At 32.6% G+C, this 13,920-nt stretch overlaps 1 protein-coding gene across 2 annotated transcripts; it reads right to left on the bottom strand.

The window, feature by feature from the left end:
- LOC18604642 (F-box/kelch-repeat protein At1g74510) lies at positions 428-3,259 on the bottom strand. 2 transcript variants are annotated; one of them, XM_007037224.2, is made up of 2 exons: positions 3,090-3,259; positions 428-2,262 (listed from the first exon to the last, which is right to left on the bottom strand). In XM_007037224.2, exon 2 carries the CDS (start codon positions 2,154-2,156, stop codon positions 837-839), a length of 1,320 nt encoding a protein of 439 aa, XP_007037286.2. In that variant the 5' UTR covers positions 2,157-2,262; positions 3,090-3,259; the 3' UTR covers positions 428-836. The 2 variants fall into 2 exon arrangements, with proteins under 2 accessions (XP_007037286.2, XP_017973895.1); XM_018118406.1 differs by lacking the exon at positions 3,090-3,259 and adding an exon at positions 2,665-2,930.

The following is a 13,920-nucleotide window of genomic DNA, read 5'->3' as shown; positions in this document are numbered from 1 at the left end:
TTTTTGTCATATTCCTGCTAATTAGGCTTGTACACTAAACTGTAGGGGGCAGGTATTGGAATGCAGTAGTTAGTTGCAAACCACAATTTTGTCATGAACAACAAAGCTATTTAAACCACAATCTGCAGTAACATTGTCATTAATGCAATAATGTAATGAGTGTAAAATCTACTAATCTTGCAAGAATCCATAACTGAAATATGGAGATGTGTATACTGCAAAAAAGAATTATTAAAAAAAAAAGCAGTAGTTAGTTGCAAACTAAGAGGTTAAACTTTTTTACCTAATAGGATCTTTCTACCTTTTTCTTTTCCCATTTCTTTTTTTTTTTTTTGGGATGTATGATGGTTTGGGGGTGGGTGGAGACAGCAGGCCATCATTTATATCTTTTAACATATTAGCTAGGTAATTAATCAACATGAGAGAATTAACATTACGCTCAAAGAAGCTTTTTGAATATTGAAAACAACCTAAAATGTACTGGACTTGACATTATTGAACTGTGCATGTTCTACATGACACCAACCTCTGACAAACACTGATTGTAACCAAATAAAAGAACAACTCCCTGACCCAACAGCAGGAAAAAACAAAAAATGGCAAGGAAAAAAGACCCAAAGCAATAAAACATGATCAAACTAAAAAGGCCGAGAAATCTCCAGACCTCCTCCTATAACAGTATCTACCATCTAATTTAAAACATGAAATTTCCCCCAAAAGGAAGGCAGAGATTACCCACTCTCCAGAACCCTTTCTCCTTGAGGCCACAGCTGTAAGTTCCAGTAAAAAAGGACTTCATACAGCAGACATGGTACCACCAAAACTGGATGCACATTTCAGCATCCCATCACAGCACAGTTATACACAAAACTGCCAGAAGGCTTGCTTGCAAGCAAGTTCCATTGTGGCGAGCCCTCATTTGGAACCCATGAGTTAAGCTCAATCATCCCTTCACCTAAAGCCCTAGGTCCGCCAATAACAATTAGCCGATCCCCACACGCCCTAAATGCTACCCCCCAGCCATTCATTGAGGCTGCTCGCTCAGGTAATTGCCCTAGAGTAACCCACAAGTTCTTCTCTTTGTCATATTTCCTCACTTCTTTTAGTGCATAATCAGCCGCATACAGCTCATTATTCACAACTGCCACTAAAGGAGGTGCCTCAGCCGCAGAAGGTGCTTCAGTTGCTCCAGCCCCCCCATTTCGCGCAGGGAACATGTTAGGTATCTCACGCCACGTCTTTGTCTTCAAATCATACACCTCCCCACATGTCAGTGTCTTTGAATTGCCAACCCCAATTCCACCAATAACATAAAAATTCCCATCCATAAATACACCAGAACACATTTTTCTTGCTTTATTCATGCTTGGAATGGTCTCCCACTTACCAGTTTCTGAATTATAAAGCTCTGCTGAGCTCAAAATATTTCCACATGGATCAGAACCACCAGCTAGAATTGCAATTTCACCCAGACTGGCAGATCCAAACAAGCACCTGGGTGTATTCATCTTCATCCCAGATGACCACGTGTTCGTCAAAATGCTATATCTATAAATAACATGGGACGTTATTTCCTTTCCAAAAACAAGAAGTTCAGTCCCAACTGCCAACGACTCCTTATCCGAACACATGAAACATTCATTGGAGGTCATTCTAGGCAAATGCATCCATCGGTGACAAATTGGATCAAAAGCCTCCCACTCCAGAAGGTTGCAAGAGAAGTAAACCCAATGTTCAACAATTTCCATTTCCCGCCTCAACCTGTACAGCTCACCACTCCGTATAAGAGAGCAGAAACCCTTATTCAAAGACGCAATCGCACCATAATCAGACCTTGAGCAGCGTAGGAGACAGTTAATCGAAATGTCTCGCCCAAGCTGGTGGATCAGCAAACTTGATTCTGAATGATCCCCAGCATGGCGCTGGGTACCTGGTTCGTCAGTTTGGGCGAGGTACATATCCTGCTCTATTCCCTCATCCTCGTCACCTTCAAGTGGCTTGAGAACCTTTCTTGCCATCTGGTCTTCTCCATCTTCCATCCGGTGCTTGCTTCTTGAGAGCTCAATGACACAAAAAGTATTATAAATCCACTTGCTCTCGTGCTCGCAGGAGCTTGGCAAATCCCTTGAGACAAGATATGATGGGCCCTCCAACATGATCTTGGGATTATATAAGCCGAGCACCAGATACCTTTCCTTTCTTCTTCATCATAATGAAATGCAAAACTGCTCAGTCAATAAGGAAACTGACATCCCTCAGTTACTGCATGTACAAAGATAAACTTATTTAGCTAAACATATAATTTTTGAAGGATGATAACACCACCAATTCACATATCAGAGAATTCCATAAAATCCAACAAAGAAACGAAGTGTAAAAACCTGACGAAACCAACGGCTAGAGAGCTGATAACATCCTATTCATATATAGCACAGTGAATTCCAAAAAGAACTCAATTTAAAAGACAAAGCATAGGACACTTCTATCAACCCAAAACTAGGCAAAATCAAAACTAACAAAGAAATAAGACAAAACAATGCAACTATTTCCATAATGACAGATCACAAGCCTTGTTTATCTCAAAAGCAACATGCATAACAACAACAATCTTGTAATCAAAACCAAGAATCCAAAAAAAAAATAAATAAAATAAATAAAACTTACAAATGGATATTCTTTGCAAAGCTGAACAGGCAGAGAAATCCATTCCATTAATGAGCAATGACAATTATCCAAAAACCAGATCTTTTAAATTCACACTTACAGAGATATACAAAGATAAAAAGTAGAAAAAGAAAAGAAATTCATCAAGAGTCAATCATATGCCACACTTTTAGCAAATCAACAGTGAAAACCAAATCTAAATTTAGCTCCAAAAAGCCAAAACAAAGATCTACCCTTCACTGAAAGCAATACCATTTCACAAAAAAGCTTCACCTTTATTTGAAAAAAATGAGAAGTACCCAGAAAAGAAAATCCAACAAAAAATCAAAATAAATAGAAAAAACGTGAAGCTTTAACAATGGAAATGAGAAAGTTAAAAAGAACCCAGAAATCATCATAAAAGAGAAGAAGAGAAAAAGGCTTACTAATTGGATAAAAAAGGCTGGAGCTTTTAGCTATATTGCCGTTCAATTCTCTTCAGGAATCAAATTAAATTAAAAAAAAAAAAAGAAGCTCAATTTGCTGCAGATTCTCTCTCAGAGGATAGTTTATATTCGCTTTGAGAGAGAAAGAGCTAATAAAAAATGGGTTAAGAGAAGTGGATTTATACAAGTAAAAAGAAAAGGGATTAAATTTAATAATAAAAAATTTTAACAGAAAGACAAAGAGAAGAAAAGGTAGGGTCCACAACGGCTAAGGAGGGAGTCGCCGTTTAGGAATTGCGGCCCCAAGGAAGCGAAACCGCAAACGGCCGTTTCTGCACGTGTTTCAACTCCAACCCACGCTTCGGACAAGTACTCTCCCTGCGTGCGTGGCTTCCTTTGTTCTTTCCTCTTTCTCTCTACTTTTGTTTCGGTTTTCTTTTTTGTTTAAAAGTCATTTTGGTTTAAGACCTTTCTACTTTCATTTTTTTTACCTAGGATTAAGACTAATGAAGGAATGAACATACATGGTCATCCATCATCATGTCATTTTTCAGTTCAATGCATGTCATGACATAGCAAATGTCCTCACATCTCATTGTAAGATGATGATAATGTAGTCATTTTGGAGATTAAATACATTAAAATCCATATATACCTAATAATATTTTAGTATTCCAATTACCTGTTTATGAGCAAAAATTGATTTTTAATTTCAAAATTTTATTAAAATGTATCGAAAAAAATTGAAGTATTTGACAATGATAGATTGTTATGATAGAATTATAAAAAAGTTCAATTGAATAAAGGAAAATTTTGTTTTATCCGATAAATTTACGCGTGTCAATGTTATTCGAGATAAAGTTTTGATTTCTATTATTTCACTTTATCATAATATAATGGTATTTATAGTTTGTCATTTTTTATAACGATCGGCTTTTATCTTCTATTAATTATGTTTAAGGAATAAAGTAGGTAATACTTTTCTCATTAAATACCAATAAAAATAATGGTCTTAAATATTTTAACATTTATGTACATCTATGAGTAAGTTTAAAAATATTTTTTTCCTTCGACTTAATTGACTTTGAAAGCTTTAATGCCGATTCAAATTAGGGTTTTAAACTAATCAAATTAAACACATAGTATGATAAAAAGATACAAAGTATAAAAAACTAAATTTTATCTTATAACAACATTGACACGCGTAAATTGATTGAGTGAAACAAAATCCTTTTTCATTCAATAAAATTAACTTATAATGTCATCCATAATTATAATATAAAAAGTTAATTTCAAATCTATCCACAATTAAAGTTTGGAATTGAGCTTGTACACCAAAAACTCAAGTTCATATCATATTACTCAGAACAAGAAAATAAGTTTGATTGAGCTGACTACACAAAAAAAAAAAAAATTGTCAAAAAAGTACTTGGCTTGACTTTTGTCTTGGGTACACGCCCTTAATGAACCTTTTTCTTTTATGTGGATGAATGATGATGTTTCACATACCAATACCATATCATAGTCCATAGTATTTTTTTTTCCCCCTTTTTCGGGCAACATGGCATAGCAATACAGTAGTTAAACCAAACCATGGAAATGAGCATTACAAAGAGTAATTACAGTTGTGTTTTTAGCCAGAGTAGGAGAAGAGTGTTAAGAGTTTTGATTTGTTGTGGAATTGAATACTAGGATTGGGATGAGAGAATCCAGAGAGGATAAAAAAACCGCCTAGGTTGGCCTTTTTCTTTAAATGCCATAGGGAGTGCATGCGCAAGAGAGGAGTGTTGATTTTGGATTTTTCTGCACCGGTGGCTTTGTCTCCTTGCGTTCAAAAACTCATATCCCCTTTGTCTTCTTTTTACTGCTTTCTCTCTTTCTCTTTGGGCTATTTTCTTTTTTCCTTTTCATTTATGTGAGATTCCCCTGCACTTAATGCCCCTTATTATCTCGCAAAGCTTCAAAATTTGCCCATCCGCATCTCTTAAACCTCTTCAATTTTTACGACACCCCAAAAACGTGATACACTAACCTTCCTTTCTCTTTAATCCTTTTTGTTTTTTGCTCTATCTGATTCTCATCTATACAGAGTAAGTAATTAATTCTCCTTAGTGGGATGTTACTCTAGTTAAAATCCCAAACTCTCTTTCTTTTATGGTATGGGTTTAAATCTTAAAATGGAAGAGCATGAGAAGAGATTAAGTGCCTAATCATATAAGGTCATGAATCGAGTAAGAACAAAACGTGAGTGGAGATTAAAACTTAATTATATAAAGTCATAAATCGAGTAAGAATAAAAATTATTCACTTTTGAAATAAAATAAAATTATAACATAAAACTAAAAAGTGGTGTTCATCATCAATGGCAGAATTAAAATTTCATGTTTGAGGTGAAAACAAACAGTTCAATATCCATAGGGATAAAATTATACAAAATAAGAATAAAACTATAATTTTTTTTTTTATAAAAAACTTATAAGATTTTAAAACTTTGGGAGGCAGGGATCTTACTAGCCCCCCTCCCTCCACCTCTGGCCGTCATCACCTTCGATACGTTCTTTGAACCACCTTAGTGTATATACTCTAGAATTATACATGTTAAAAAATAACAAATGAATATATAATAAAAATTCAATATAAAATTAGATCAAACTTATAGATGTTAGAATTTGAACATTAAACCTAGAGATGACATGATTTGCTTCTTACAATTGAAATGAGCACACGTCGCCATTTTAATGGTTAGGGTGTTCGCTTAGCTCTTGGCACCTTTTTAATTTCTATATGTGGCACCAAGAAAAACTTAATTAGGCTCCATTTCATTATTACATTTACTGTTTCTTTTATTTTTTTAAAAAAGCAGTAAACGATTATATTTAAATAAGAAAATAAATATAATCTGTTTGATAAATTAAAATTAAAAATTGACTTTTATTTATAAGAAAAAAATCAGGATTTATGTTTGAACTAGTGTTATTGTTTTTTACTTTTACTCATTTCTAATCAAATATGATTGTGTTTTAGTTTGAACAGATATCCCCTATCCCCAATTCTTGTCTCGTTCTCTACCCAACTTCTAAAAAGCTCATGTTTTCTCTTATTAATATTTTAGTATGTTTGGTTAGGAGAATGGAATAGCCATTCTCCCTTATTTCTAATCTTTCTTTAACCCATATTTGGTTGGAAGGAATGACTATTCAAGAGATGGGAGAATAGCCATTATTAAGGCCTCCTTCAGTATTGGCTATTGGCTATTCCAATAGATAAGGAATAGAGTATAAAAATTAATGAACAAAAATGCTTCTCATTAATTTTAAGAATTATCATACTATATAAAATGTAATTTATTCATTTTTTCACAATTTCTTTCTCTCTCCACCCAATTGCCACTCTCATTCTCTCACTAAATTAAAATGAATTTAAAATTATAAGAAAAAAGGAAAAAATAAAATAAATTTAAAATAAAGAGGTTTAAGTTTTAATTAAAAATTATTAAAAAGTTAATATTTTAAACTTAAAAATTAAATAATAATTTTAATTATAATTTTTTATATTTTAATATTTTGAAAATAAAGAATAAAATAAAATAATAAAATTAATATTTTAATTATAAATTATTAATATTTTAAATGAAATATAAATTATTAGTATTTTGTAAATTAAAATAAATAATCATATTAACATTTAAATAGCAATTTACTAATATCTTTAATAAATTATTAAAATGTCACAACCTAAATCTAGGGGCCATGATTGGCACAAGGGTATCGATGAGAGTAACGCTCTTATCCCATGCAAGCCTAAGATGAACAAATAAATAAAATGTTCAAAATTTTCTTATAGGAATTATCACCATGAAATCATATATCAAACATGCATGAACATATTATATCACATAGGAATATGTTATATTAGTTTGCATGCTAACTTGTTCAAAATACAGCAGCAACACATATCAAGAAATATATATATAAGCCATTTTGTGGCAAATACAAAGTGTAGTTATCCCATGGCAATTTTTAGAATACATAGTATTTAATACAAGACATAGCAAAATATTATCTATGATAGTCAAACATGAATGACCAAACCAAATAAGACTAGCAAACTACGACTCAAAACAAAAGGGCTTATGTCTACTGGATACCTTACCAAACACCTAACAATACTGATTATACAAGTAGCTCTTTCCAAAGAACAGCAAGTTCAAGCAACTACTGATCTACGAAAAAAAATTGTATCTTGCATGTGTGAGTTATAAATAACTCCAAGAACAGATGCAGGGAGGGGGAACTAGTTAAATGGGAGATTGTTTGTTAAAGATACTTTTAAAATAAATACAAGTAATATATTTCAAATAATATCAAGTTTGCCTTTCAAACATATCAAATTTTCAAAGAGTTTGGAAATTCAATCCCCAAACAAAATCAAACATCTCAAGGTGTGAATTATGTGCCAATTAGGATCACGTGTCAAAGAAAACTTCAATACCATCGTCTCGACAAATACAAACTTATTTAAAAAGATTTTATAAAATTTTGTTGAAATCCCATTCATAAGCCTTTGAAATGAGAATAATATTTTGTAAAATGGTCAAGTATTTTTCAAAAAACAATTTATAAGTATCAGGTCTAAAAGCTTTTGTAGAAGAAGTTAAGGAAAACAAAGATTTAGTTTCCAAAAAAGTGAATGAAATAATGTTGTTGTCTTTAGAAAATTCTTAAAGAAAACAAGTGGATTTCAAAAATAACATAGTCTGTATTAAATTAAATAAATCAAGTCTAACACCGAAGTCATGGAAAATATCCAATTCAAAGATCAAGGTCGAGAAAAACACCAATTTGAAATGCTAAATTGAAACAAACAAAAAACTCAAGCACTATGGTTGAAACAATTGCCAAATCCAAGGACCAACGTCTAAGCAAATACCAAAACCAAAGTCCAAGGTCGAAACAATATCAATTCCAAGTCCAAAATCGAAACAAATATTGAATCCAAATTCCATAGTGTCGATATCAATTCAAATAGATTGTGGAGCACTAGATAGCATAGATGATCAAATCAAAGTGTGTCGTAGCACCTAAGTAGTCGGATACATGATAGTCATCAACCATATATCAAAGGAGGTAGGATTGTATCAACCACTAAACGAAATCAAATCAAAAGGGGTTAGCACTCCGTTAGCTACTGAATCAAAGGTAAGCATTGTGCACAAGGGCTAATGGCTACTGTCACTAGCTACAATCCATAACTCAAGTAAGCTTCACTAAAACATTTTATGTTATGTTCCAAATATCCAAATATTCATTTTCAAATAAAATGTTGAATCCATTCACCATCTAAGATCAAAGGGTTCAAAATCCATGTCCAAACAAAGGATGAATTTAATGATCTACATAATAGAAGTTCGAAGTAAACACTGAATCAAATTCATCAATCTCAAAGACAAATTGACTCGGTGCTAGGGTCTATGTAAAACTAATCATTTGTCATTCCAAATTTGCAAATCATCAACCAAGCAATTAAACATAGACAAATATCAATTTTTGGAGGCATCAAACAATTAAAAGGCTTATTCCTCATTCTCAAAACTAAATACATAATAACATATCTACATAGTATACATAGATTCATAAAATAAACTTGAAACCATTGTTCACATCACAAAGTTCGTCAAAATACATTTTAATGCAAGGTTATAGAATAGACATGCTTAATTATATTAAAATAGTTAAAAACGCTATATCTACCTAGCCCTTGAAGCGTGCCTTTTCTTTTTGGCAATTTTTGTCAAAAGCTCAACTTCTTCAACAAACTCAAATTACTCCAATGGCACCTAAAATGATGTTAAATCATCAATATTCTCAAAAACCCATAATAATTTTGAAATACCTTGAATACCTATTTCTAACTCTATTTAATCTTCACTTATTCCCAATAATTTCTATAAATCTTTCATCCAAACCTCATACCTAATAAATAAATAACTTATGTTACCTATTTTTCCTTCTTGGTGAGCTTCTAGTAGATGGATCTATCCAAATCTTGAAAACCTAGGAAATTTCTAACTTTTAGAGAAAAAAAAAACAAAAATCATCAAAACCAAGTTTTGAGGGTTAAAATCCTTACCTATAGCACTTAGAATTCAATATTTGTTGATTAAGTTTAAAGGTTTTGAAGGATATGAGATTTGAGAGAAAATGGGTGGAAGAATAAAGAGATGTGAGAAAAATGAGGAAATCTCGAGTTTTAGGGCTTTTAAGCCCATTTAAAGTTGTATGGGCAGTCTAGGATCGATTGTAGGGGGACTAAGATCGATCTTTGACTAGAAGGTTCGCGTTTCTTCCATTTTTCCTTCATAGGATCGACTATAAAGAGTTTATAGTTGATCTGGAACCAAAATGTGTGAACTCCCCTTATTTTTACTTCACGGGATCAATCTTGTATGCACTAGGGTTGACTTCTTAAGTCCAAATTTGCAAAAATTGTTCCTTTTAAGGCCTAATCTCATTCTAAATCCTTTCCACAACCTTCATAACCTTTAGTTGTGAATTCTCAAGGATGAAATTAAGGTTCTTTTGCTAGTCTTTGAATTTCCTAAGCTCACCAAATTAATTGTCCAATTTATGCAAGTAATGAAAACTACGGGTTTCACATAAAATAATAAATATTTTAATATAAAAATTGTTAGCTTAATAGTATTCAAATCAATTTTATGTTTTGAAATGACAAAAAAAATGATCAAAATTCATCTGAGTCTTCAAATGTCAAGTTTTTAAATCTCCTATGATGTCAAATGAGTTTGAAAAAGAAAAACAATGAAAAGGCTTTGAAAAATGCATTCTGGTCTAAATCTATCGATACATGTTCTTCATATATCGATACATTTGAACAAGTATCGATAGATTTCAAAATCTATAGATACATGTTCTTAAAAAAGTCAAAAACTTAAATGTCAAATTCAATCTATCGATACATTGACAAATGTATCGATAGAAATTTAACAGAATGTTCGTTGCCTCAAAAGTATCGATACATGAAACACATGTATCCATGCATTTTAAGCAGAATTTCAAAACTCTTGCAAGCAAACTTAAATGTCTTGATACATATACAAATGTATCGATACATCTTAGTGAGAATTTAAAAATAAAAAAGGAATGTATAAATATATTCACATATGTATCGATACATGCAAGAACATGTATTAATACATCCCCTTATGTATTGATACATTTCGTCTAATGGCCAAAAATAAAACATTCTGGCTCGAATGTATTGATACACGACTACATGTATCGATACATCCTAGGGTTTTAAGAGTCCGACGACTCATTTTCACCCTTTTCTTGGTTCCCTCTTTCGCAAAATTCTCTAAACTCTCTGAATCCTTTTGTTTTCTTTCAAAATCTAAATTGTTTAAATTGTTTCTTCCATCCTTTTCTTGATTCAAACACTTTTTTTTCTCCCCAAATCTCCGTACATTGCCTAAAATCCCAAATCCCCAATTTCAAACCATAATTTCCTCATTCTCCAGATTCAACAAATTGGTTGCAGTTTTGGCCCAATTGACCCAATTAAACGCCTTCTTAAGCCTAATCTCCACCTTTCATCGATTCCTTCTTACTCCAAATCTCTTTTTCGATGGCATCTCGACCCAAACGCACCAAGTCAATTGCCAACTAGAATCAAGCTTCCACCTCCGAGGCGTCTTCCACCTCTCAACCCCTATTACCGTAAGCTCCATGCCCCGATGATAGTTCCTTCAAGCGAAACTTCTCCTATCCTTCTTTAGAGCGCAAATTCGGCAAGGATTACACTAAGAGCAACATCAAGTTGGGTCAGGTAATTGATTTCAACTATCTTGCTAGCATTTATTTTTCATATATAGATAATCTTCGAGAACTAGATTGGCTAAGCTATCTATCGATGAACCACACCTATTATGTTAACCTAGTTCGAGTCTTTTACTTTAATGCAACCACCAAATTTTAGGACTATGTAGATAGTGAACCCATAGATCAAAATGATAAGTTCTGCACTTATGTCATGTGGAAGAAAATTGTAATTTCACAACATACCCTAGACACAGTTCTAGATCTCGATATCCATTAGGGTGATTTAAACTATGTTGAGGGAGTCATGTCCAATGAGGTCCTATCCATCGTCTATACCTATCCCCCCTCTAGTGAGAAGAGTATGACGAGTGTCAAACGTCTCTCATTCTATGATCGTATTATTTATCACACAGTGTCTCATACTGTTCGCCCTTATGGCATAAATTACTCCACCGTTAAGAGTGAGGATTTCTGATTTTTGTATCGCATTAAAACTAACTAGCATGTCAATCTAGCCAAGTTCATTCTTGATGACATGCTAAAAATCATAAACAAGTTTAAGAAAACCATTCTATATGGTATGACCATTAGTGCTATCATCGACTCCGTGGGCATTAACACTAGGTGTGATCCACCTAAGCAACATGCGATGCACATGAAAATCAATGAGCACACTATCAATAAGCTTGGTTTTGTTTATGTCATTAACTCATAAGTCCAAAAAGAAATTATCCATGAAACTGAGATTGTTAGGGATGAAGGTGATGAGGGTACTTTCATTGAGCCTAGTGACGCTCTTAGCGCAACCCCTAGTACCGGTCCAAGTGTAGGTCCTAGCTGTCCACCCATGTCCACCGCTATTGATAATGAGCAGGCTTATTCTCGATTATTATCTTTTATGGAATCTATAGATGCTCGCATCATTCACAGGCTGGACATATTGGAGACACAGAACTGAGAGTTACTTCACTGTAAGTAGCTGCTCAAGGAAAAATTCAGTGCATTCCATGCTCATTTTCCTCCTCCTCCTTAAGCTTCTCACATGGGACATTGGCCTTTCTCTCTCTCTCTCTCTTCACTTTCCTTGCCTGTATTGGACTAGATGGCCATATTGTCATTCATTGTCATCATTGCTAAGTCCTAACATTTTATTCTCTACTATTTCATATTTTTATTTCTTGTTGTCACCTAGTCTTTGATGATCGATTTTGGCTTTGTAATTTGCTTTCTACGACATCTTGCTTATGGACACATGCTTACCTTTCTATTTTGCTAAGTTCAATTTCCTACTCCTTTATATTCCTTTGCATGACTCCTTTTGCTGCATTATTATTTCTACCTTTATATGTTGCCTATTGTTTTATGGTTGATATCTTCATATGTTATCTTGAACATCTTCCTTTAATTTTCTCCCTTTGTCCATTACTTTTTCGTTCTTTTCGATGTAATAAAAAAGGGGAAAATAGAGAGCAATTTTGTTACCAATCTAATCACTTTTTAAATTTTCATAATAAAACCTTAAATTAAAGGGGAGCTTTAATTAAGGGGGAGGACTTGAATTTACAAACAGTTTTCAAATCTTCAAAAGTCAAGAAAATCGATTTTTAACAAACTTTGCTCATTTTTTGTCATATCAAAAAGGGGGAGATTGTTAGCTCAATAGTATTCAAATCAATTTTATGTTTTGAAATGACAAAAAGAAATGACCTAAATTCATCCAAGTCTTTAAATGTCAAGTTTTCAAATCTCCAATTATGTCAAATGAGTTTGAACAAGAAAAACAATAAAAAAAGGCTTTGAAAAACGCATTTTGGTCTAAATCTATCAATACATGTTCATCATGTATCGATACATTTGGACTAGTCTAGATACATTTCAAAATCTATTGATACATGTTCTTAAAGAAAGTCAAAAACTAAAAAGTCAAACCCAATCTATCGATACATTGACAAATATATCGATATAAATGTAGCAGAATGTCCATTGCCTCAAAAGTATTGATACATGAAACACATGTATCGATACACTTTAAGCAGAATGTTAAAACACTTGCAGGCAAACTTAAATGTATCGATACATATACAAATATATTGATATATCTTAGTGGGAATTCAAAAATAAAAAAAAATATATCGATACATTCACATATGTATCGATACAATATGACTGTTGGAGCCTTGAATAAAGAGATGACTGGCTACTTTTACATTAAATGCACTCCCAACTACCTTTGAAGCTTCAACAACTATAAATTCAAGCTACCTCAACATTAATAAAGGTTGGAAGACTTCAAAACACATCTCAAGAGAGAAGAACCAGCAAAAACTCATTCAAAACCTATTTTACTCTTCTTGAATCCTCTAAGTTTTCTAGTTTAGCATTTATTAAGCTCTCTCCTCTCCATTAAACATTGTACCAAATTCTTTATTCAGCCTTTAGGAAGCATATTAATTGCACTTATATTCCTTTTGTTGTACTTGCTTAAGTGGTTATACCTTAACCAATAGAAAAGGTAGAGTGGTTGTGCTTTTAACCATAAAAAGGCATCATATTGGAAGTTTATACTTGATCCACAAAAGGCATTGTATTGAACTTTGATCAAATAGTAAATTTCATACTCTTTAGTAAATTTAAGAGAGAAGATGTTGGCAAAGAGCCTAAACATCTATAAAATACTTGTGTCAATTTTTCAACTCTTACTTTTACTTCGAATTTAAATTTCTATCATTGTTTAAAAGGTCGATTGTCTTGTCTATCTTCAAATTGATCATTTGAGTTAAAAAAGGGATTTTACCTTGTTGAAAATTCAAAAAGGTTCTTCAAAATTTCAAAACAATCCAATTCACCCCTCTCTTGGTTTTATCCATATTGAGCTTATTAATCTAACAAAAATTAACTATTATAATAAATGATATTTTTCTCATTTATTATTTATTCTTTAATTATTGTTAAAACTATTCTTCTCAACTAAACATTAAAATAATTTATAATAA

This window comes from Theobroma cacao, chromosome 3 (genome assembly GCF_000208745.1).
Source record: "Theobroma cacao cultivar B97-61/B2 chromosome 3, Criollo_cocoa_genome_V2, whole genome shotgun sequence".
In the NCBI taxonomy this organism is placed as follows: domain Eukaryota; kingdom Viridiplantae; phylum Streptophyta; class Magnoliopsida; order Malvales; family Malvaceae; genus Theobroma; species Theobroma cacao.
Note: the sequence above shows the minus strand (reverse complement) of the source record. Positions and strands in the feature narration are given on the sequence as shown.

Bases quoted from the DNA above. Each gene is read 5' to 3' on its own strand.
- LOC18604642 (XM_007037224.2), bottom strand. From the start codon at position 2,156: ATGTTGGAGGGCCCATCATATCTTGTCTCAAGGGATTTGCCAAGCTCC.